This window comes from Wickerhamomyces anomalus, assembly GCF_001661255.1.
Source record: "Wickerhamomyces anomalus NRRL Y-366-8 unplaced genomic scaffold WICANscaffold_6, whole genome shotgun sequence".
In the NCBI taxonomy this organism is placed as follows: domain Eukaryota; kingdom Fungi; phylum Ascomycota; class Saccharomycetes; order Phaffomycetales; family Wickerhamomycetaceae; genus Hansenula; species Hansenula anomala.
In genome coordinates, this window is record NW_017567115.1 from 939,280 (window position 1) to 964,158 (window position 24,879).

The following is a 24,879-nucleotide window of genomic DNA, read 5'->3' on the forward strand; positions in this document are numbered from 1 at the left end:
TTTAACTTCATCTGGTATTGTTTCAGAGTATCCAACTACTGGTACAGATGGTGTTGTTGGTACAGGTACAACTACTATTCCATTCCCAGGAGCTTCAACCTCTCATTCATGGTTAGTCACTACTTCAACATGGACAAACTCAGCTGGTCTAACTTCATCTGGTATTGTTTCAGAATATCCAACTACTGGTACAGATGGTGTTGTTGGTACAGGTACTACTACTATTCCATTCCCTAGCAGTAGTTTTCCAATAACTAACTCTGGAAGTCTTTCAGCTATGAGCTCATCAGAAGCTCCTTCTTCTTCTGCCGCACCTTCGCCTTATATGACAGGGTTTATCAAAGATGGTGAACCTCATTGGAATGTTGTCGTTCCAGGTAACCTTGGAACTTGGTCGTCTGTTAATTTGAAAGGGTCAACTGATGGTTCACATTATTTATTAAGAGGTGTTGAGATTTTGCTGGAAGGAGATTCTGCCTCTGGAATTTCTGAAGTTTCTGATTATGAAGAGAGTGCTGCTTACAGTGATTCTATTGAGTATGACTCTGAGTTGATCTTTTCAATATTTGCTCATGCAGTTGCTGGGAAAGATTATGTTCATTCTGTTGAAGTTTGGGTTGATTTGGTCGATGAGTTCGGACTTCAAAAAAGAGATGCTCACAAGTATGAGTTATCTGCCACTATTGTTATTGATGCTTCTATTTCATCCTCTACATCAGCATCATTATCCGGAACTAGTACTTCTAGTGATACAGCTGAGTCCAAATCTACTGGTGGTATCTCCTCAACTTCAAAAGTTCAAACTACTGATACTTCAAGCTCCATTCCTACAAGTGAAGGTGATGGTGCATCAAGAACTCAAGTGTCTAATGTTGGCTCTGTTGTATCCTCAGTTGCTTCTGATTTTCCATCAACTACTATTATCACCATCACTAGTTGCTCCAATGGTGTCTGCTCCAAAGTTCCCGTTACTACTGGTGTTGCTGTCGGAACATTAACAACTGATCAAATTGTTAAAACATTTACAACTTTATGCCCATTGTCCCCAACGACAACTGAAAAGATTAGTGGAGGAGTTGAAAATTTGCGCCCTGGTTCAAGTGTCACGTTAAAATCCACAATAACTGCGTTATCTACAACTGTTGTTACTTTAACTGCTTGTGACAGTGGGGTTTGTTCCAAGATGCCAACCACTACAGGCGTCAGTGTTGCTACTAAAACTATCAATGGGGTTGAATCATTATTGACAACATTTTGTCCTTTAACCACAACAGTAACCATCACAGAAAACCATGATTCTTCCCCTTCAGCCTCTACAGTTGATAATAGTTTCCATATTGATGCTGATGATTTTGATAATGTTTTCGTTTCTGGTACTGGATTGGCTTCTGATGAATTTCCACAAGAGACAACGATCAATGAAAATCCAAATTCCACGGGTTCTAATGGGGCTCCAAACTCTGCGACAGTAACATCAGAGATTGGTGGAGTATCAAATGCTTTCAATGAGGGTTTCACAACAACTGCGTTACAAAAAGCTTCATCAACTGTGTCTCAAGAGACAAGTGCGACTTTTGGTTCTGATGGTACACAGTCAGCAGCATCTATTAGCACATACGAGGGTGATGCCTCAAAGAGTATAATTTCATTAGGATCTTTATTGGCTGCTTGTATTATTTTGATTTGATTGGCCAAGTTGATTTTTCTTTTTTATTCATTTATTTTATTTTCGATGTTGTTCGTGTCTTTTTTTTTTGAATAGCTACTGACTTTGTTCAGTTTGCCACTAGTCAATTTTTTTTTGATTAACTTTTTCTAAATAGTCCCATTTTTATTACAGATATTATTTTTGAATATTAAATGATAATTGAGTTTGATTCCAGATCATGTTCTGGCCACTGATTAATTGGTAGCTCAGTAATTAATTACTTTTATTGAACTAGTTTCATTACACTCATAATGATAAGCTTCTGCGAATCCGTTCTATAACTTATAATAGTAAGACTTCTAGTACTAGTACTTATTAATTATGCCAAAAGTACCTCAAAACTGCAGACGATGAAGTAGACGTTAATTATATGCCTACCTCACGCGATCAAAATGATTAGTAATTTAAGGTTAATTGAGTACTTATAAGTTGTGATTGTAGAGAAAAAAAGAGAGCTCAGTCGTGCACTACTACTTATTACTAGCCTCTAGCAATTTGAAAGGTAGAGTTAGTCTCTGCTATCATTGGCCTACGACATGTAACCGCACCTGAATCTAGACGGTCTTTGAACATGTAAAATTTACAATATTAGCATTTGTCGAACGGTCATTGCTTAAAAAGTTAGGGGTTACAAACCCAGAAAGATAGTGGAGCTAAAAGATGTGAATTATGAGGTCTGGGCTAATCTAGCCCTGATGTACTTGTCTAGGGTACTTTACGATCAAGTTAGTTAATCTACAAAGCTCATGCTTGGAATTCGGAAAATCAACTAACGGTCCTTATCACAAACATTGCCATTTCCAGCCAGGGATCCTCCAACTTTAAATTGCAAATATGAACCAGTTATCTGTGAAATTGCTTGTTTCATTTGTTTGTTTTGTTTTGTTTGTTTGGAAAACTTTTTTCTCAAGCGCAAGAGAACTTAACTTGGGAACGTTGAGGGATCATCAACAACGTTAAACTACACAGAATGATAAAATATATAAAAAGAGCTACTAAATCATGTTTTCGATGATAATTTCTTGTTAAAATGGTTGGTGTGCTTAATAGTGGTAAGAAGAAGATCAGATATACCAAGATGAGTTCAGACGGTGATAGAGCGGCTGATGATATGGATGTTATGAAGAACCAAACAAAAACTGTGACAGTTCAAGAGGATGCTGGTTCTTTCCATAATCCAGGAATCGAAGATGAACTAACCACTGCTCGTGTTTATGAATCACAAGAATCTCAACTATCCAAGTGGGAAACATTTAAGAAATTCCCATTCAGTTGCTATTGTGTTGGTGTCATGATATGGACATTAAATTTAACTTCCTTTGATATTGTTGCTGGTGGTATTGTGTTGTCAATTTCTCAATTTAGAAAACATTTTGGGCATCAAATGCCAGATGGATCTTGTGTTGTTCCTGCTAAATGGATTGCTGCCTTTTCAGGTGGTCCATTGGGTGCTCAAATCGTCGGACAATATTTCAGCTCTTTTCTTAGTGATCAATTTGGTAAGAAATGGATAATTATCATTAGTTTAATATTTAGTGCTGGATTTATTGGTGTTGAAGTTGCTGCATCAAACTTACATACTTTTTTAATTGGGAAAACTTTGAATGGTGTTTGTTTGGGTGTTATTCAATCAATCTGTGTTTCATATGTATCTGACACAGTTCCTTTAGTGTTGAGAGGTATTGGTATTGCTTTGTGTAATATTTCATTTTCAACAGGACCGATGGTTGTTTACATCATCAACTATTGCCTAAGTGATAAAGATGAAGATGATCAATGGGCTTACAAGGCTATTTTTTCTGCACAATGGGGGTTTACAGTGGTGAGTTTGATTGGGTTGATATTTGTGCCTGAAAGTCCATACTATTATATCTTCAAAAACAAGTCTGAAATGGCATATAGGGCCTTACAAAAATTATACAAGGACCCTGAAGCTTCACAAGAACAGCACAAGATTATTAAAGCTACTGTTGACCAATCAAGAGAGATTGCAGAAAGTACAAGCTATATTGATTTGTTAAAAGGGTTGGATAGAATCAGAACATGGATATCTGTAACGCCATTTTTGATATTACCAAATTGTGGTATATATTTTACAGCTGCTTATACAACTTATTATTTCCAACTTTCAGGATATGATGATAGAAAATCATTTCGTTTTACTTTGGGACAACAAACTATTTCATTAGTCGGATGTGTTGTTGCACTATTCTTTGTTGATTCCGTTGGTAGAAGATCAGGATTCCTTTATGGGTTAGGTATTTTGATTGTTTTTGATTTCATTATAGGTATTGCAGGTATCTATACACATAGTCAACATGCTGTGAATACAACCATTGCTTTTATGATGTTTTATGGTGGTACCTATAATACATTTATTGGCTCTTTAGTTTATCCTGTCTGTGCTGAGAACCCAACATCATACCTTAGATCGAAAACTATTGCACTGGGGCTAGCATTAACAAACGTTATGAATATGTTGTGGTCATTTGTGTTTCCATATTTATTCAATCCAGACAAGGCAAATTTAGGTGCAAAATCAATGTTAATATTTGGTGGGATTTCTATTGTTTCTTGGATTTACTTGTTCTTTTTCCAAACAGAAACTGCTAATAGATCATACGAAGAGATTGATGAGATGTATGCTAATAAGGTTCCATTTAGAAAGTTTGATAGTTACGTCTCTAAGAAAAATGCTATTAACCAAGAAGTTGTTCAAGAAAGAATAAGAAGTGATCATTCAACAACCACAGCTTAGTGTTTTCACTTACAGCCTTTACCTTTTGAATTTAAACCACACTAGAATGATAGCTATGAATAAAACTTCATGACATGATGCTACTAATTTTGACTGCTTTTGTAGTATTGTATTGGATGATGCAGCAGCCATCCACGTTCTTGAAATGCTATCACTAGCACCGGTAAACTACAGCTCATATTGACTCCCCAGTGCTCACCTCCCCAGACAAAACGAACAAACGTTTGTGATCTTTTTCACCATGTGTCAGCCGATACAATATTTTATTTTCAAGATTACATAAGAACTTACGTACGCTCGACCTCCTAACCGTTGCCTAGAAACGCAGTTAATTAAACTAGGTAGTAGGTACGAGAAATCAGCTTTACAGCAAATTGCAATGATCTAAATTTATCCGTCTCTTCACAAAATAGTACACCTCAAAAGCTAAATGCCAAATTCTGTTCATGTTAACAACTCCGAAATCATCTCTCAATCATTCGACGGCTGATCATTTCAATCTTGATCGGTAAGAAGTGAAAAATTCCTCGAGGAATATTCAAGGATCCAATTTGCTCAACGAATTAATTATAAATTGAACCCACGTTTCCAATGGCTTTATCCTCTATAGGAAATATTTCACCAATTAATTAACCAGTAAGAGAAGAACACCATCGGCTCGTATACATATCCAGATGATCTACAGTGTACACATGATCGTGGTTTAGTTCCACCAAGTTGAACTAATTTAACAAGGAGGATGTATAAATAGCCAAGGAAAATCACCAAGAAATGTTGTTGGAAAATATAATGGCATAAGAGATAGCCAAGAAAATTTGTCATTATGAAGTTTTCAAGTTTATTTATTGGTGCAATTGCCAGTTCAATTGCTTCAGCTGTTCCATTGTTTGATTTAGAAAAAGCCTTGGAAACAACAACTTATTCACCAACTGAACAACAATTGATCAACCAATTCTCCCATGAACTATACTTGATTGATAGTTTCAATGGCACAAATACTACCAAGTGTGATAAATGTATCAAAAGATTACAATTGGGTAAATCTATTGTCTCAACTAAACCAAATTTAATTTATCCTATTTTCACCAAATGGTGTACTGATAACAAGATTCATGATCCAACAACTTGTAAATTAGATTATGGAAGAAATACTGTTGACAATGCAACTTTTGGTACCAATTTTGCCAACATGTTATACTTGATGGAACCTTCAAGTTATGATGGTCAATTATATTGTCATTATCAAGATTCAAAATCTTGTCCATTACCTAAGACTCCAAAAATTGACATGTCTTCATACTGGCCTGCAAAGAAACCTGAACATGAAGTTGCTCCAGAAGTTGGTAATGAAACTTATAACGTTTTACATGTTAGTGATTTCCATATTCAATTAGATTATCAGATTGGTTCAGAAGCAAATTGTTCCCAATATATGTGTTGTACTGGTCATAATTTCAACAAACATTCACCTCCACAAGGCTACAACTATACTGCTAATTTGACCCATGACCAAATTGCTAATCTATCATTTACTCCAGCTTGGTATGATGCTGATTATGAATTACAACATGGTGATCCAATTGAACATGTCTTGAGTAATGGATCTGTTTGGGTTCCTGCAAACACTTTTGGTCATTATGCTTGTGATGCTCCAGAAGTTTTAATCAATAGTTCACTTAAATCAGTTGCTCAATACCAAGAAGAATTAGGCTTAGATTTCCAGTTTTCAATCTTTACAGGTGATTTAGTTGATCATGATGAAGATCAATTCTTGGACTATGAGAAAAACATCAAATCTGAAGAATATATCTTTAGAGATATCAAGGCAACATTGAAAGATATCCCACTTTATGCTGTTCTTGGTAATCATGACACTTATCCTTATGCTCAATTAGCTCAACAAAAATCAGGGTTTGCCAATTTATTTGACTGGAATGCTGAATTGATGGCTGATATGTGGGAAGATTATGGTTGGTTAAACAGTACCACTGCCAAATATGCAAGAGAACATTATACTGGGTTTGCAGTTACCACCAAGACAGATTTGAAAGTTATTGCATTGAACTCAAATGCTTACTATGCATCTAACTTATACAATTATTGGAATGCTACAGATGTTGATTCTTTTGGACAATTCCAATTCTTAATTGACGAATTGATTGATTCTGAAAGTAAAGGTCAAAGAGTTTGGATCATTGCTCATATTCCATTCGTTGAAGAAGCATTACCTGTTCCTGCTGAAGTGTTTACACAAATTGTTAAAAGATTTTCACCATACACTATCGCAGGTATTTTCTTTGGTCATACCCATTTGGATCAATTCAATATCTTGTATGACGGTCCAGTTACTAACAAGAGTGAAGAATCCGTTTCAAACTTTGCATGGATTGCTCAAGCTGTTACTCCATTAACTGATAACAATCCATCATGGAGATATTATACTGTTGATAAGAAAACTCATAGTATTATGAATTCATACAATTATTACACCAAATTGAATGATACATTTTATAATGAATCAGATGAACCAGTTTGGGAGTTTGAATATTCAGCAAGAGAATCATATGCTAATGTTACTGAATGGCCAGAAACTGCTCCATTGAATGCTACATTTTGGCATAGAGTTGCTAATGGGGTCAATGCAAGTGATGAAGTGTCTCAAACTTATAACAATTACAAGAGAAGATTCAGTCCATATGTTCCAGAATGTATTGGTACTGGTAATTGTGATGGTAGTTATTGTTTCTTAGCCTCATTCACTTTGAAAGATTATGAAGAATGTATGGAAACTTTCCATGAACCAGAGTTTTACTGATCAATTCAGATCTTTTATTTTCAATTCGTTATACCTTCATCTCCATCCTTTTCTTATTCTAGATTGAGATTATTTTGATATTATCTAGACTTGTTTAACAATTTAATTACAGTCCAAAGCAGAATTGTAGTTGATGTTTTAAACGAGCAACGGCCCACGAGCCTAAGTCCTAGGCGGATGCTGGGTAGAGTCCAGACGGAACTAATCCGTGCGTATATTTCAGAACGGCAAAGCATAACTCTTGTGTAAATTATGGACCGGCTGTAATCTCACAACGTTTTTGTGGCAGTTTTCACAATCAGATTTCTGCTCCGGTGCCTGAAATTGCAGAGATTCCAATTCCCAATCGTTAATCCTTCACCCACGTTGGTAGCTGCCAAAGGCCCATGCCACTAGTTGTTCTTGACTCGTATCTGGGTGATGTTGAACGGAGCTGCTCAGGATGCTATTGGTCCAAATGTCAACGTCTTTTGAAGAGTTTGGAGTTTTGAGGGACCCTATAAATTGAACAAAGTCTCCGAGATCATCAGCTTGAGGATCCCATTGTTGAACCAACACAATTGCTCAAGATGAAGGTATCTTCTATGCTGCTAGGAACACTAGCTGCTTTGTCAACTGTGGTTAATGCTGTTCCCTTATTTAATCTTGAATTGACTTTGGATACCACCGTTTTCACTCCATCTGATGCTAAATTGATTGTTGATTTTGCAAGACAATTGACTTTGATTGACCAATTCAATGGAACAAACACCACCAAATGTGACAAATGTATCAAAAGATTGCAATTGGGTAAAACAATCACCATGACCAAACCAAATTTGGTGTATCCCGTTTTTACCAAATGGTGTATTGATAACAAAGTTGCTAATAAAGTCACCTGTGAAACCAACTATGGTAGAAATACCGTTGACAACTCCACGTTTGGTACAAATTTTGCCAACATGCTCTACTTGATGGACCCTTCAAGTTATGATGGTCAATTATATTGTCATTTCCAAGATACAAAATCATGTCCTTTACCAAAAACTCCAAAGGTTGATCTTTCAGGTTACTGGCCTCCAAAACAACCAAAACATCACGTTGCTCCAACTCCTGGTAATGAAACTTATAACGTCTTACATGTTAGTGATTTCCATATTGAATTAAACTATCAAATTGGTGCTGAAGCTAACTGTTCAAGAGGGATGTGTTGTACCCCATATAGTAAGAATGCAGCTAAATTACCGCAAGGTTATTCATTTACTGCTAATTTGACTGAAGATCAAATTGGTAACTTGTCATATACTCCAGCTTGGTATGATGAAGATAATGAATTACAATATGGTGAGCCGGTTGATGTTTTCAAGAATGGTTCTGATGTTTGGTATCCAGCTAACACGTTTGGTCATTATGAATGTGATGCTCCACCAGTGTTGGTTAACAGTTCTTTGAACTCCGTTGCAAAATTTCAAGAAGAATTGGATCTTGATTTCAAATTTTCAATCTTTACAGGTGATTTAGTGGAACATGATGAAGCTCAATATAAATCACATGAATTTGTCATTGAATCTGAAGAAATTGTCTTCCGTGATATGAAGAAAACTTTGAAAGGTATCCCTGTGTTTTCAGTTTTGGGTAATCATGATACATTCCCATATGCCCAATTAGCTCAAGAGAAATCTGGCTTTGGTAATTTGTTTGATTGGAACGCTGACTTGATGGCTGACATGTGGGAAGATTATGGTTGGATAAATAGCACTACTGCCCAACATGTTAGAAAACATTACTCTGGTTTTGCTGTCACAACTTCAACTGATTTGAAAATCATTGTCTTGAACTCTAATGCTTACTATGTTAAGAATCTATATATGTATTGGAATGCTACTGATATTGATTCGTTTGGTCAATTCCAATTTTTAATTGATGAATTAGTTGATGCTGAAGCTAAAGATCAAAGAGTTTGGATCATGGCCCATATTCCTTTCATCAAAGAAGCTTTACCATTACCAGCTGAAGTTTTCACACAAATCATTAAAAGATTTTCTCCTTACACAATTGCCGGTATCTTTTTTGGTCATACTCATTTGGATCAATTTAATTTATTATATGATGGTGGTGTCGGAAATAAGACTGAACAAAATTTGGTTGCAAACGCATGGATTTCGCAAGCTCTTACACCATTGACCGAAAATAATCCAGGTTGGAGATACTACAGTATTGATACCAAAACTCATAGTGTTATGAATTCATTTAATTATTATACCAAATTAAATGACACATTCACTAATGGTAATGAAGAACCTATTTGGGAATTTGAGTATTCAGCCCGTGAAGCTTATGAAAGTGTTGCTGAATGGCCTGACAATGCACCATTAAATGCAACTTTCTGGCATAGAGTTGCTACTGGAGTTAACAATACTGAAGAAATCGCCCAAACTTACAGCAACTACAAGAAAAGATTTAGTCCTTTCACTCCAAACTGTATTGGTACAGATGAATGTGATGGGAGTTGGTGTTTCTTATCTTCATTTACAGCAAAAGACCACCAAGAGTGTATGAAGATGTATGGTCAACCTGATATCTATTGATTTACCAATGCTGTTTTTCTTCTTTTCAAATTTCGTTTCCACCGTTATATTTTTTGATTCTACCTCGAGAAGAGACCTAAATACTGGTTGACCCCAAAAGTGTTTATATATTTAGATGTTTATCGTTTAGATCTGTACCATCACCTTTGACGTCTTCGATTGTAACTGGCCAAGGCCCCTCTCAGGCCATGCAAGGGTTATCGCTTTTTTTCTAGGCTACAGATAGCTGCGTAATCTTCAACACTGCTCTGGCTTTGGGGCTGCGTAAATTTCAGCACACTGAAACCCATCACCTGTAACGGTTTTCGCGACTTTTTTTTTATTTATTTTTTTCGTTCGCGATTTTTCACGTTGCAGCATCTCGAGGATGATTCATACATTGGAAAAAATACACCTTGAAGAGTTACATCAATACTCAAGAACAGACAACAACGTACATTAATATCCAAAATGCTAAGTACTAAAGCAACCTTTTCCAGACGTCTATACTCAACTGCCTCAAAAACCTTAAAAATTGGTTAGTATCAACTCAGATCAATTGTGATCTCTGTTCATCATGAAAAAGTGTGGAGTATTAACTTATCAAATTGATAGGGTTGATTCCAGGTGATGGTATTGGTAGAGAAGTCATTCCAGCCGGTAAACAAGTTTTGGAGGGTTTATCATCTAAACATGGTTTGAATGTTCTTTTCGAACGTGATTTCCCTGAGATTGAAAGTAATGCCCAAGAAGAAGTTCAAGAAGAAGTTCAAGAAGAAGTTCAAGAAGAAGTTCAAGAAGAAGTTCAAGAAGAAGTTCAAGAAGAAGTTCAAGAAGAAGTTCAAGAAGAGTACGAAGATTGGAACGGGTTCGATGATTGAAAACAATTCTATTTTATCTAACTAAAACCTGTTTAGAAGAGCTATATCGCTTATAAACGTTTAACAACGTCATCAATAACTTGTTGAGTAGTTGATTTACCACCTAAATCTGGAGTTTTAACTTGACCTTCAGCCAAGTTAGCATCAACTGCTGCATAAATATCAGCAGCTGGTTTATTGTAACCCAAGAACTCTAATAATAAGGCTGTGGATCTGATTGTAGCAATTGGGTTAGAAATACCTTTACCAGCAATATCTGGAGCAGAACCGTGACATGGTTCACCAATAACATAGTTATCACCAACGTTAGCACTTGGAACAACACCTAAAGAACCAACAAGGGCTGCAGCACCGTCTGATAAGATATCACCATACAAGTTTGGAGCAACAACAACATCGAAGATTTCAGGTTCACGGAACATACGATAAACCATTGAATCAACAATTTGTTCTTGTAAGTTAACTTGAGAGTATTTTGATTGATTTTGGTCATAGACTTTACGAACAGTTTCACGGAATAACCCATCAGAGACACTCAAGACATTTGATTTATGAGTAATGGTTAAGATTGGTGATTTATGTAATGAAGCAGCACCTAAGTCACGTTGAGCTTGACGTTGTAAGGCGATTTCCAAGGCAATTTTACCAATTCTTGTGGTGGCAGTCTCTGTGATTCTCTTGATAGCTTCAGCAGTTTTGGTACCGTCAGCATTTTCAAAGATTTTTTCCTCTTTAACATATAAATCTTCGGTATTTTCACGAACAATAACCATATCAACAGGTCTATCATTTGTACCATCAACTGATTTAACTGGACGAACATTAGCATATAATCCTAATTTTTTACGTAATGCAACAATTGGTGAAGAATAACCAGCAACTTTAGTAGTTGGGGAGGAGACAGCACCAAATAGTGCACCATCAGTTTCATTTTTTAAAATTTCAACAGTTTCTTCAGGTAAAGCAGTACCAGTAGCTTTAAAATGTTCAAACCCAGCTTTCAATTCAACAAAATCGAATGCAAAAAACCCAATACCACCATCAACTTTAGGTAATGACCTTATACAACCACCAGCTAGTTGTTCAGGGTTTGGGAAACCTTTGAATTCTTCAACCAATCCTCTTCTAGGCCATAATGGGATAACTCTCGATCTGTTAGCGACTCTCCATCCAGCAGCTTTGACTTGGCCATCATTGATTAAATCAATAACAACTCTCTCATTCTCTTGTGCATGTATTGAACAAGTTGAGTAAACAACTTTTTTAGCATTTGGGAAACTTAGTGCATGTTTAACAATGGAAAATTGAAAAGATGATAATTTTTGTAATCTTTCTTCATTATATGCACTTTCTGGATTCTCTTCTTCATGTGCTCTACCAAAGATACCACTTCCAGAACATGATGGATCCACAACTAAACCCGTGATATCTTCAAATTCAGATGGTTTGGAAGCTGTGAAATCACCAACATTTATCTTAACTTTTGATGCACCAGCAGTAGTGACCATCTTATCTAAAATCTTGGAACGACGAACATCTCTTTCAAAAGCATTAATTGACCCTTGTGGACCTTGAATATAACTTGCTAAATGTGTTGTCTTATTACCAGGTGCCGCGCATGAATCGATAACATGGTCATTTTCACCTGGGTTTAATATATGAGCTGGGAAACAAGATGATCTATCTTGAATGATGATATGACCCTTTTCATATAGCTTTAACTGTGTGATACGCTCTTTTGGGTGAACGCCAAATAGATTGGGTATATATTCATCATGATAAATTGTACCTGGTTCAATCTTTTTAATATCTGAGACTTGTTCCAAATGGTCCAACTCTTCCAAAACTTTCTCCTTGGTTGTTTTTATAGTATTTGCTCTAAACCATCTCACTGGTGTATCATCTTCATCAATTAATTCATCCAAACTCCTCACTTTATGCTTTAATTTTAATTTTGTCAATTCAGCAGCTAATCTCGTCTTGTGCTTCAAAATTGCCTCTTTCAAGGGTGTTTTACCCATTTGGATTCTTCCAGATCTGGTGAATAAAAGATCATGAACCAATAGAAGAGCTTGAGATTCTTTGATTTGCTTTTCTTCTTTGAGTAATTTGGCTTTCTTGATGATTTCCAAGATAAATGGTTTATATTTCAAAGTTGATGAGACCAATGCATAAACATGTTTGGGATCTGTCTTTAGTTGCTTGTTTTTCGATGCATTGAAGATTCTAGTCTGAAGAGAACCTTCTTTCTGGTTTGAAGTTAAAAACTTTTCAGCCTCCCTGTACAAATTCATAGTTATTTACAGCTGAACCCAAGTACTTTTGACCTCAAATATTAAACTCCATCACCAAAAAATTGTACACAACTGAAAAATTTCGTTATTGACACTCTCTCCGATGGCAGCCTTGAAAAGCCGAAGGTGTTCGGGTGTTTTCTGATCTTGATTTTTTTTCGTTTTCGAGATTTTTTCAAAAGGGCTCTTTTGTTTTGGTTTCCTTGAGCTTAAGCAAAGTATAAACAGATAATAGCAAAACGCATTGTGAAGACACCCTCTGGTGAAGAATTGCTGCTTAGAAGAGCTTATATTATCAAGATCTATTGACTCACACAGATAACCGATCTGATACTCAATCACAAGATTAAAAATTGCTCTATCGCTTGACAGGTTTGCCTTTTAGTGCGTGGAGAGTATATCAAACTAATATCAATTCCAAGAGAACGAGAATTCACGCTCAGTTCATCAACTTTTAGAAGCACGAGGCTCAGACTTTTGACTCAAGATAGCTAGCGCTTGATCTATTAAGAAAAAAGAGTTGTCAGAAAACACAATGAGCACAAATGAAGTGAAGGAGGAACCTAACTCCACCACAACGGCAGAAGACAACACCAACAATAAATCCGAACAAATTGAAACCAAAAAGGATGAAGATACGATAGTGCCTGACGCTGAACCAATAAAATCAGAGAAACGAAAGATTGATGAAGTTGATGGAGCTATTTCAAGAGAAGATGTCACGCCAATCAATGGCGTTGTTGATGATAAGACAATTATTGTTCCTATTGTGCCCCCAAAGATTAATTACATCCCATTGAAAACAGGATTATGCTATGATGTTCGTATGCGTTATCATGCCAAAATTTTCACATCATACTATGAATATATTGACCCACATCCAGAAGATCCAAGACGTATTTACCGTATATATAAAATCCTCGCAGAAGCTGGTTTGATCAAGGATCCAACATTGTCGGGTATAGAAGATATTGGTGAATTAATGTTGAAAATTCCAGTTCGTGAAGCTAGACCTGAAGAAATCTTACAAGTCCATACTGAAGAACATTTGAGATTTCTTGAGAGTACTGCCCAGATGACTAAAGAGAAACTAATGGAAGAAACTGAAAAGGGTGATTCTGTTTATTTCAACCATGATTCATTCTTGGGAGCTAAGCTAAGTTGTGGTGGTGCCATTGAAGCTTGTAAAGCTGTTGTGGAAGGGAAAGTTAAAAATGCTTTGGCAGTTGTTCGTCCTCCGGGTCATCATGCTGAACCTGATACACCTGGTGGTTTTTGTCTTTTTTCAAATGTTGCAGTTGCTGCAAAAAACATTTTGAAGAATTATCCGGAATCTGTTAAAAGAATTGTTATTCTAGATTGGGATGTTCATCATGGTAATGGTACTCAAAAGGCTTTTTATGATGATCCAAGAGTCCTCTATATTTCATTACATAGATATGAACAAGGGAAATACTATCCAGGTACTATAGCAGGTGCAGCAAACCAATGTGGTGAAAGTGCAGGTGAAGGTACAAATGTTAACATCCCATGGCCAGTTGGTGGTATGGGTGATGGTGACTATATTTATTCTTTTAGAAAAGTTGTCTTACCGATTTGTTATGAATTTGATCCTGATTTGGTTATAATATCTTCAGGTTTTGATGCTGCAGATGGTGATATGATTGGTCAATGTCATGTTAGTCCCGGTGCTTATGGTCATATGACACATATGTTGAAAAGTTTAGCAAAAGGTAATCTTTGTGTTGTTTTGGAAGGTGGATATAATTTAGATTCTATTGCCGTTTCTGCTTTAGCGGTCGCGAAAGTTTTGATTGGTGAACCTCCAGATGAATTGAAAACTAAATTACCAAAGAATGAAGCAGTGGAGACAATTGATGACGTTATAGAAATTCAGTCAAAATATTTCAAATCGTTAAAACCTGGCCATTCAGCAGTGGATCATGCTGCTCCAGTTGGTGAAGGTAACAAAAATTTCAACTTACAAGAAGCTATTCGTAATCAGCAAGCACGTGACCTGTTTTCAAATCATAAATTTGTTAGTTTACCTGTATTGAATGATAAGCAAGATACTTGGAATTCAAGTGATGATCAAATGTTGGCAAGCTCAGACATTTATGATGCTGATACTATCATAATAGCAGTCCATGATCCTGCTGAAGTTTGGGCCAAAACGGATTCACTAACAGGTTTAATAGATCCAAGTAGCTCTATTATTATAGATTCAACTTTGAAATTAACAAAATGGGCTAAAGAGCAAAACTATGGATTCATTGATGTTAATATTCCTGAATCTTCACTATCTGATGATAATTACAGTGCTTTAAACTCTTCTCAAGAAGTTGTATTATATTTATGGGACAATTATATTCAATATTTCAAGGCTACAAAAGTTATCTTCTTTGGATTTGGTGAAGCTTACTCAGGTATTGTTCACTTATTAGGTCATCGTGATACTCGTAATGTTGTTAAGGCTGCTATTGCTTACATTGATAGAAAACAATTAAGACCAATAGTACCATTAGTTGATGAAGCTATGACTGATTGGTTTTTCAAAAATTCATTGATATTCACAAGTAAAAACCATTCATGTTGGGGTGATGGCTCTGAAACGAAGAAACCAAGAAAGAAGTTTGGTAGAGTTTTGAAGAGTAATTCAGATGGTTTGGATAATATCGTGGAGGAAAGATTTGAAGAAGGTACGGACTTTGTGCTTGATTCCATAGAAGAGTATGATGAAAGCAGTGCTTGAATCAGTACTTTGTACAAGATGATGTGTTGTGTTCATACTATGTACTAATATTAAAAACTACGAAATAATGTATTTTTTTTAGAAGAAAAGTTTCTTTATAACGAATGCATACTTATACAAAATGATGAGTAAATCTCTCCAACGCAGCGAAGGATCATAAAACTAAACAGCACTTGGATATCTTTCATTGAAATCTTTTTCCAGATCATCAATATCTGGCAATGAAATCTCACTTGAAATACTATTCTTTTTTGAATGAACTTTAAGTGTCACATCTAATCTACTTTTATCATCATCGCCTTCACTATTAACTGCCAGAGTTTTCAAGTGTAATGGTTTTTTAGGTTTGATAGGTGGCGCTGATTTCTTCAGAGTAGAGGGTGAATAAATTTCAGTCTCCTTTAATGGTTTAGGAGTTCTTGTGATAGTACTTGGGGTGGATTGGGCCGACAGTGGAGGTGTTGAAGGTATAATCTTTTTTGTTGGAACAGGTGGTTTTCTTTTGATAACAGAAGGTTTCTTAAACCCATCGGCATCAACATCCGCTTTATTATCTTCATCATTACCATAACCTTTGGCAGTTTTAACAACTGGGGGATCATTGTTTCTATTCAATAATGCTTGAACTCTTCTCTGAATAGAACTTGAACGGTTCAGTGTCTTTCTATTCTCTTCGGGGATTATGATTTCCTCTTCAATACTCTCTGATGATGATCTAAATTTTGTGGAATTACCAGTATGCGTTGAATAAACACCAGAAGCTTCATGGATAGAAGATGCTCTTGAACTTGTGCGGCTTTGTGAACGACTTTGCGAACGACTATGTGAACGGCTCAGTTTTCCCGTGAAGTGACCAATCAGAGCACCGACCTTTTTGCTTCCCGTACTGATACGACGTAAAGAATTAACACTTTCACCAGTATGTTGTTTGGACCAAACCTTACCTGAATCTTGTCTTTCCAAATTTTTCAAAAAATCAACATTACTATTGATATGATTTCCACCAGGAGATAATTCAACAGTATTAGATTGACTAGATAATCCAGTAATGATTCGTTTCAGTTCATTTGTTTCGCCATTCTTCTCTGCTGGTGACTTTTCAAATGATTTAGCTTGTGACGGCAACACATACATGCTTTGTGGTCGTTTCTTTGGAGCTAGTGGTCTTGATTGATTTTTCAAACGTGCTTCAGTTTTTAGCTTTACTTCATCTTGGTCCACAGTCTGAACTATACTATCAACATATTTTGGTTTGGCAGGGATAGGTGGTTTCGATTCTTTTTTGGTATCATAGATTGACAAATTTCCAACTGATTTACTCAAATTATTGGCATGTAAATTGGAGTTACTTGGGTTATTGGAATAAATTTGGGATGAAGAAGTTGGTCTCGCAGGTTTAGGAGGTGGTTGTGGGCTTGTGCTTTTAGACTTGAGAAAGTTTGAGGTATCGATATCAGCAAACGGGTCTTTCTTACCAGGACTTAACGAAACATTCACCATTTCCGTGTTTAGTTGTTTCAATGGTCTCAAGTTATTTGATTGTTGAAGTTGAGTTGAGGAAACAGTACTTCTTGGCAAAATTGAAGCATCTGTAGTGTTTGATGACTGTGAAAGTATTTGAGGTTGAGCATGAGCTTGGGGTTGAGCTTGGTAACTTGGTTGAGGGAGTGGAATCTTTGTTGGATGAACTTTTGGATTGAATGTTGCAGATGTGATGTTCTTTCTTTTTGTGAAATCATCAATTGGCATTGGGACAGAACGCATTTTACAAACTTCTTCAAGAGTTTGATAGGCATTTGGACGACGACGGGGATCTTCTCTTAACAACACTGATATCAAGTTTTTCAATCTTTCTGAATAGACTGGGTATTTTGGAAAGCTAAAAGTGGCATGCAATATTGCCAATTCACCTTTTTCTTCAAAAGGGGTAGTATAATAACACAACTTGTAAAGGAAAATTCCTAAAGCCCAAATATCTGATTTTTCATCAACAGGTAAGCCACGATATAAATCAATCATTTCAGGTGCTCGATATTGAGCAGTTGTATTTCTCAAAACATCATTTTGTAAGATTGCAAACTCATCAGCATCTCTTGGTGGACGTAACACTGGGGATGCAGAACCAAAATCACAAAGCTTATAGTCACCATTACCTGAAATTAAAACATTTTCAATCTTTATATCTCTATGGATGAGAGGTGGGTCCAATGCATGCATGTTTGCAACACCTTCAGTGACTTCACCCATTATTCTCAAGACTTCATCTTCTCTCAATCTATTTTCCAATCTAGTATTCATGAAATCTATCAAACCTTTATTGGCACAGTACTCCATCAACACAAAGACTTCATACCCAGGCCCAGTTGGCATTCTTGCAGCATGAGAGTCGATGTATGAAACGACATGGCGATGGCCTTTAACTCTTTTCATTGAATCAACTTCTGCCCTCAATATATTTAAACTAACCTTATCAGGAACAGCAACTCTTTTAAGACACGCAATTGATGTTTCATTCTCCTTGGGGCTGATTTCAACTTTGTATACATGTGCAAATCCACCTGTTGTTAGTGTTAGTATCAACTCTCTTAGAATAGTATCATTGACACTCACCTTCTGATACATATTTCACTATTATGGCTGTGTGAGAGCCCACTGTGAGCACAGTTCCAGGCTTATAGGCATTTGGCGGTATAGTACCAGACATTCTCCGTTAAATTATATTGTGATATAATCTTTTTCAATTGCCTGGTGCTTTGATCTTTAGTTGATGACTTTTTTAGTCTTTAGACAATCCGAAATGGCCAGGGTGTTTAACCGATTTGTAAATCCAACCGATTGATCAAATAAAATCTAGGAAAAACCTCTTCTAAGCAGCCTACTTTAAACTCTCCTTCAGAAACAGTTTTAAAAACTGCAAATTGTTTGAATTGTTATTGTAAGCAACAGTGATAGCCTGGCTTGGGCATCTGTGTCTATATTAGGGAATGATGAATTTCTTGGAGATTGAAAAAAAATAACGTAAACACGGTGTTCGGATGTTGTGATTTCATAATCACAGAGTAATAAATTGCTGAATTACTACAATTTCAATATTAACTAGGTGGAGTTGTTCTTTGATGGTGACTGGGTGATAGTTAAGCAGATTGGGTTCAATTGTACACTCTTTGAGCTCCAGAATGATCAAATCAGGTATTCAATATGGTCTGAATCTGTGCTCCTTTTTCGATTTCTTCTCTTCCTTATGTTTATGCTTCTTATCCTTTTTATCTTTTTTCTCCTTTTTATCTTTCTTTTCCTTCTTTTCTTTCTTCTCTTTCTTGTCCTTCTTATCTTTCTTCTCTCCCTTTTCCTTTTTACTCTTCTTTTCTTTGTGCTCTCCGGATGTTGATTCAGAATCGTCCTCTAGGTCACCCATTTCAACATCTTCTTTTGGCTCATTTTGTTCAGTTGAAGCAGAACCAAAAAATGATTCTGGTGCATTTAGTTGGACATCTGATTTCCATATTCTCAAATTACCATCTTCACCACCAGTGTAAATTAAATTACTTGCAGGAGGACAGTACACAGCTCTAATGACTTCTTCCCCGTGTCCTCCATTCAGCTTGATTGGTGTTTCAAGATTTATCTGCTCATTAATGAATGGATATAGTTTAGCGTGTGATTTTCTAAAAGTGAGAGTTAGTAATTGAAGATTTCAAAAAACAAAAGCGACAACATACGAATTAGCACCGGTTGCAATGAAACCAGGGTACACATCAACCACGTATTCACAATCCCAAAGTTCTCTGACGTCTCCAAAATCTTGAGGTTTTGGTTCGTGAGATTCATCGGATTTATCATTTAGTTCATGTATGGCAAAAGTTTCCATATGAGATAAAGTATAGATTCTTTTTGGAGATAGCCACCCTGCAGAATGGATTGATGCAAAATTAATAACTTGATGTAATGCATCATCTTCATCTGGTATACTAAGATCATAAATGTTGACATAACCATCAGTTGACCCACTTAATAATATTGAATCATCTGTTGGATGGAATTTGATCTCTGTAATGTCATCATGATGTGAATCAATGAATGACCTCACTATATCTTTGGTTCTGAAATCCCAGATGTGCAATTCAGCATCTGCTTGTTTCAATTCTGTACCACCAGCAACATAATTGTTTTTAAAATCTAGTGATAAAAATGGAATGTTTCTTGAATTATTGAAAATTGCAACTGGTTTATCATCATTATTTCTTAGATCAAAAATTTTAATAGAATCTTCTGCAGCTGTTCCTATTAAGTTTTCACCATCAACCGATCTTGCAGAATTGATTGAAGATTGATGTGCTTTTATAGTTCTTATTGGTGCGAAATTTCGATCTTGATTAGCATTCAATGGATATAGTTTCAAGGAACCATCACTTAAAGAACTAACAAGACCATGGTTTTTTGATGGAACAAGGTCTAAAACCCAGTTATCACCTGAGTTATGACTAGCTATTAGAGAAGCAACTGACATTTCAAGAATGGTGAGCTATAAACGGTTGAATTTAAAGTGTTCCTATACTAATTTTATGTCAAAAATTTTTTCTCACTACAAGCCTAAAAAAAAAAAAAAACACACACACACAATTCGCGAATGAGGTTGCAAAAAAAAATTAGAGTTTTAGTTTCGTCAAAGTTTTCAGACTTTTCTATGATGGAAATTAACTGATGCGTTTGTTCATGTCGAAGATACTTATTTCGATGTTAGAACTACATAATAACAATAGTGTTTTTGATAAGAGAACTGGCTTCAAAAGTCATCGATGTACTTTGAAACATATTTGCTGAGGTAAACCCCCCTGAACAATTATCATAGATAGAATGTACAATTTTCATCAATATTTCATGAAACTATACGTTGCTGCTCCATTGATGGCTATACAAACTACAAACTGATGCATATATTGTTAACTGTCCACAAGCTTTACGATTTGGATACATCCACCTCGATATCATAATTCTATTGTTTGCGGGCTACACTTGTCATCTGTCATTTTTTACGGGTTCTCTTCAGGTGATAATATTCACTACCATAGTACACCTCTTGAATTTCAATGGAATTAACAGCAACTTGAGCTTTGAGAATATTAGCTAGAGTCCAGTATAAAATTGAGTGTATTTTGTGATATCTTACAATAACCTGAGTTTATCTCATGATACGTGCTAGTTGGTGCTTGCTGACTAACATTGAATGCTGCCATTTTCTTATTCAATCATACGCATTCATTCTAAGGCTAGATTGCTCATGATGATGAGATGGCTGTAAAATTATCACTGAAGCTGCTACATTGGGTAAACAATTTACAAGCACAATGGTACCATCTCGAACTTGAACAAAGTTGGCAAAGAGCTTAGGAGTTTGAAGTATCTGCTCTTATATTGAGACAACTTTTCATTTTGGAGAGTGAATAATAAACTTCTGCTTCAAAACTTTGGCTCGTGTGTTTTTGAAGACTGAACATCCTGGTCCAGGTTTTGATGTTTTTCCACCGGTATGCGCTCGATTACCAAGGAGTTCTCCTTAGACATATAGTTACGTATAACATTTCCCATTGACCAAACTGAACGCAATATTAATGAAAGTGAAGTATGTTGGATTGAGTGTGTCTACAATGAAAAGCAACAAACAGAATATAGGTGCTCTTCGGCGTAGTCGAGTTATATTTTAAAATATATTGTATAAGTAGTTAATTAACGTTCCGATTATATAATTTATATATTGTTAATTCGCGCTATACCACAGCTAGCGGCCTACAGATACAACGTAGAGGTTAAAATTAAAATTAAATAGGTGCGCCCAGCGTTGATAGAACGAGTTGCAGATGTAGCAAACCTAGTTTGCGCTAACATGCTATATAAAGAAATATATAAGGTCCAGTTGTCATCGTGACAGTCGCGGTGATACTGGTACTAGAAGTAAAAAGCTGATTATTTTCAGTTACAATACAAATAACAATAGTTGCACAGTTGAACACACAAAATACCGCCTAAACCCTTGGGGTTAATATTGTACCATTCTCTGGAAACTAATCTGTTGGAAATCTCGTTGAGCTCAACTTTCCAGACGGGTGGAATTTTCTTTGCTGAATGGTCCTCCAACCATGACCAATAGGTCCTTGGAGGACCAACTACACATAACCTGGAGCGAAAAAAAGCCCAACAAACACGAGAGAAGTCAGCCCTTCCGCTTAGATTCAGAAACTTTACTGTGTATGTGTCGAAAATAAGCCTTCTATTCTCTTCTATCGATGAGCGGGAGTCTAGCGGCTAAATGAAATCGGTCCGTTATGTAAGCATTCCTGGAAAAAAAAAGGGAAAAAAGAACACAAAGCCCAAAATCATCAAGAAAACATTCGTTAAAGTGCGAGTTACACTTGAAAGTAATGGTCCATGAACAATTCCGCCCGCAAGATCACGCATCACGCATCTGAATTTCCCATCTCAATGAGCCTAAATGTCACCCACATTCCATGATAATCCTGTTTTCTTGGAGAATGTTTCTTATTGATTAATCAATGAAGCTGTGGATCGTATGATTTATCACTGAACTGTCTCTTGGTCTGTCCATCTAATTCCATCCCTACCTACTTCTGAAGCCAGACACAATTTGGTGATTATAGACCTCAATTGAAGGATTAAACCGGATTCCCCATGCTGGCCAGACTTCAAGCTCATAAGTCATAACTGAGAGGAAGATGGAAAGGCTAAACTTGCATCTTCTTGCGCATCTGATCTCAACTTTCAAAGAATTCTACGCTCAAACTCAGGCTACTTGACTAAAACCGATACGCGGCTGCCCCAAGTTGAACTAGGTGTGTAATATATGGCGGCTAGGAAATTCGCTCATTTGGATAAGTTTGTGGCTCCAGTCATATAGTGGTGTGTTGTTACTTTAGTTGGTTTTTTTTGTTACTCTTCGCTATGGTGTTTCGGCCTCTAATACGGTCTGAAAAAATCTTTTTGTTCTTTGAATGAAATGAGAAGAGGCCTGATAAAAGGCTGATATTGTTTTCAAATTCTCATCAACGTCGCGAACTTGCTTCATGGCAAAGTTTGATCAGGTACAGTTGGAGTGTTAGGCTTTAGCCTATGCTGGTTAAAACTTGGAGTCTGCTTTGTGCTGTATGCATGTTCTGTGCTGAAGAAAGCCGCTAACGCATATGTGCTTGGACAATAGTACCCGTTTGGAATACATGAAATACCTGAAGATCACCTTTACATACCCCCAAATTACCAGAAAGCATTATCTGAATCTCAGATTTACACTTTTTAGGTCAAAAAAAGAATTAGGTACGCACATTTTTACATACTACTGAACAGCGAAGACTCAAGTTTGCATAACGAGAAAGGAAAAGATAATACATCCTTGTCAAGCTCATTTTAATATTGTCAAATTGTTTATACTATAAATTCCAATGGTATTGCCATTATTTTTCCAGCTATTATGTTGAACTTTTTTGGTTTTCTATCAAATTTCCACATTCGTTTTGCTGTGCCGTGATCTTATAATTTAGATTACATTTTGTTCACGATGAAGGTTCAAAATTTGCTGTTTTCCTACTTGTTGGGAATACTGCTCCTTGTCCATGGAATTGCTGGTGCTGATAGTGAAACATCGTCTGTTTCATCAACATTGTCCTCCACAACTACTACAACTTCTTCTCTTGCTTCAACCTCCTCTGTTCAAACATTATCTACCATCAAGGGTATTACCACCGTGTCCACTGATATTTATCGTGCAACCACTCTTTCTTCATTGTGTGCACATGCTTCCCAAACTGGTGATTTGAATGGTAAACATTACAGAGCTGCTTATGATATCACTGGTAGAAACACAGGTACTATTATCGTTTCTCGTGTTTTAACCGTTACCTGGTTTTTCCAGTTTGATAGACCTTTGAATGCCACTGGCTTCAGTGTCTCCAAAGCAGGTTTGGAAATATCTAATGTTAAAGGTAGTGTCAATTTAGAAGATGGTTCATTTGTTGTATCATATGATGTTACTCTTCCATACTTGACAATCATTGTTTCTGTTCCACTTTATTGTGCTGCTGATTATGTTACTTTCCAATTTACTGTTCCTCCTGCTTCATTTGTTACGCAGGATAAACGTGAATTACCTCCTGGTCTGGATAGTTATGATCTTTTCAAGCGTGACCAGTTCTCGGAAGCGAGATATGATGATTATAATGATTATGGATATCCACTTGATGGAACATATTATGATGAGAATGGGTTACAAAAGCGTGCTAACGATGACACCCGTTATTATGCTTTTTACGTTGGTACTGCCGGTGCTGTCATTGGAACTATTATCAGTCAAACATTCTGTGGTTTAACAAATTGGTTCAACTGTCCCGTGTATACTAAAGGTTTGAGCTTTGACTGTGATGCTTTCAAATCATATTTATCTTGTTCTGACTCACTCACTTTGACTGAAAGTTATTCATTAATCCCAACTACAGCACCTTCATCTTCTTCTTTGATATCCTCCACTTTGTCCTCCTCATATTCATCCTATATCAATTCATCAACCTATGTCAACTCATCAATGTCCTATTCATCAACTTTGGCAAACTCTTCATACTCCTTGCCATCAACAATGATAAGCTCCTCTTCAATTGCTGAATCATTTTCATCCGGTATTAGTTCATCAGCTGAACAAAGCAGCACACTTGATTCTACAGCATCTGAACCATCCTCAATTTCCAAACCTGTTGTGTCACCAACATCAGATCTTTCTGGTACTTCATCACACTCCAGTATCTTCACCACTACTTGGACTGACTCAGCTGGTCTAACTTCAACTGGTATTGTTAGTGAATACCCAACTACTGGTACAGATGGTGTTGTTGGTACAGGTACTACTACTATCCCAATCACTGCTTCTGGCTCTTCATCACACTCAAGTATTTTCACAACTACTTGGACTGACTCAGCTGGTCTAACTTCTACTGGTATTGTTAGTGAATATCCAACTACTGGTACGGATGGTGTTGTTGGTACAGGTACTACCACTAGTTCCAATCACTGCTTCTGACTCTACAAGCTCCCACTCCAGTATTTTCACCACTACTTGGACTGACTCAGCT

At 36.4% G+C, this 24,879-nt stretch overlaps 9 protein-coding genes across 9 annotated transcripts in view; 6 read left to right on the forward strand and 3 right to left on the reverse strand.

The window, feature by feature from the left end:
* Positions 1–325: 325 nt before the first annotated feature.
* Positions 326–1,687, forward strand: WICANDRAFT_81084 (uncharacterized protein; the record flags this gene model as incomplete). The annotated part of the gene is made up of 1 exon (XM_019185173.1): positions 326–1,687. The coding sequence occupies one exon, from the start codon at positions 326–328 to the stop codon at positions 1,685–1,687; it is 1,362 nt and encodes a 453-aa protein (XP_019036965.1).
* Positions 1,688–2,828: 1,141 nt separating this feature from the next.
* Positions 2,829–4,466, forward strand: WICANDRAFT_35398 (uncharacterized protein; the record flags this gene model as incomplete). The annotated part of the gene is made up of 1 exon (XM_019182302.1): positions 2,829–4,466. One exon carries the CDS (start codon positions 2,829–2,831, stop codon positions 4,464–4,466), a length of 1,638 nt encoding a protein of 545 aa, XP_019036966.1.
* An 823-nt stretch (positions 4,467–5,289) lies between these two features.
* WICANDRAFT_101991 (uncharacterized protein) lies at positions 5,290–7,472 on the forward strand (the record flags this gene model as incomplete). The annotated part of the gene is made up of 2 exons (XM_019180339.1): positions 5,290–5,351; positions 5,448–7,472. 2 exons carry the CDS (start codon positions 5,290–5,292, stop codon positions 7,279–7,281), a joined length of 1,896 nt encoding a protein of 631 aa, XP_019036967.1. The 3' UTR covers positions 7,282–7,472.
* A 378-nt stretch (positions 7,473–7,850) lies between these two features.
* On the forward strand, positions 7,851–9,848 carry WICANDRAFT_81087 (uncharacterized protein; the record flags this gene model as incomplete). The annotated part of the gene is made up of 1 exon (XM_019185174.1): positions 7,851–9,848. One exon carries the CDS (start codon positions 7,851–7,853, stop codon positions 9,846–9,848), a length of 1,998 nt encoding a protein of 665 aa, XP_019036968.1.
* A 910-nt stretch (positions 9,849–10,758) lies between these two features.
* Positions 10,759–13,054, reverse strand: LYS12 (homoisocitrate dehydrogenase; the record flags this gene model as incomplete). Its single annotated transcript, XM_019184218.1, has 2 exons — positions 10,759–12,988; positions 13,050–13,054. 2 exons carry the CDS (start codon positions 13,052–13,054, stop codon positions 10,759–10,761), a joined length of 2,235 nt encoding a protein of 744 aa, XP_019036969.1.
* Positions 13,055–13,215: 161 nt separating this feature from the next.
* On the forward strand, positions 13,216–15,754 carry HDA1 (histone deacetylase HDA1; the record flags this gene model as incomplete). The annotated part of the gene is made up of 2 exons (XM_019180340.1): positions 13,216–13,720; positions 13,754–15,754. The coding sequence occupies exons 1-2, from the start codon at positions 13,538–13,540 to the stop codon at positions 15,752–15,754; spliced, it is 2,184 nt and encodes a 727-aa protein (XP_019036970.1). The 5' UTR covers positions 13,216–13,537.
* A 162-nt stretch (positions 15,755–15,916) lies between these two features.
* WICANDRAFT_70833 (Ark/Prk/Nak family serine/threonine-protein kinase) lies at positions 15,917–18,490 on the reverse strand (the record flags this gene model as incomplete). Its single annotated transcript, XM_019184219.1, has 2 exons — positions 18,365–18,490; positions 15,917–18,312 (listed from the first exon to the last, which is right to left on the reverse strand). Exons 1-2 carry the CDS (start codon positions 18,456–18,458, stop codon positions 15,917–15,919), a joined length of 2,490 nt encoding a protein of 829 aa, XP_019036971.1. The 5' UTR covers positions 18,459–18,490.
* Positions 18,491–18,947: 457 nt separating this feature from the next.
* On the reverse strand, positions 18,948–20,988 carry WICANDRAFT_85853 (uncharacterized protein; the record flags this gene model as incomplete). The annotated part of the gene is made up of 3 exons (XM_019185956.1): positions 18,948–19,419; positions 19,474–20,224; positions 20,922–20,988. 3 exons carry the CDS (start codon positions 20,986–20,988, stop codon positions 18,948–18,950), a joined length of 1,290 nt encoding a protein of 429 aa, XP_019036972.1.
* A 2,022-nt stretch (positions 20,989–23,010) lies between these two features.
* Positions 23,011–24,879, forward strand: part of WICANDRAFT_97184 (uncharacterized protein) — a 6,379-nt gene continuing 4,510 nt past the window's right edge. The window contains exon 1 of the mRNA XM_019186570.1: positions 23,011–24,531. Within this exon, the coding sequence (XP_019036973.1) occupies positions 23,319–24,531 (1,213 nt within the window). The 5' untranslated portion in view covers positions 23,011–23,318. The remainder of the gene's footprint in view (positions 24,532–24,879) is intronic.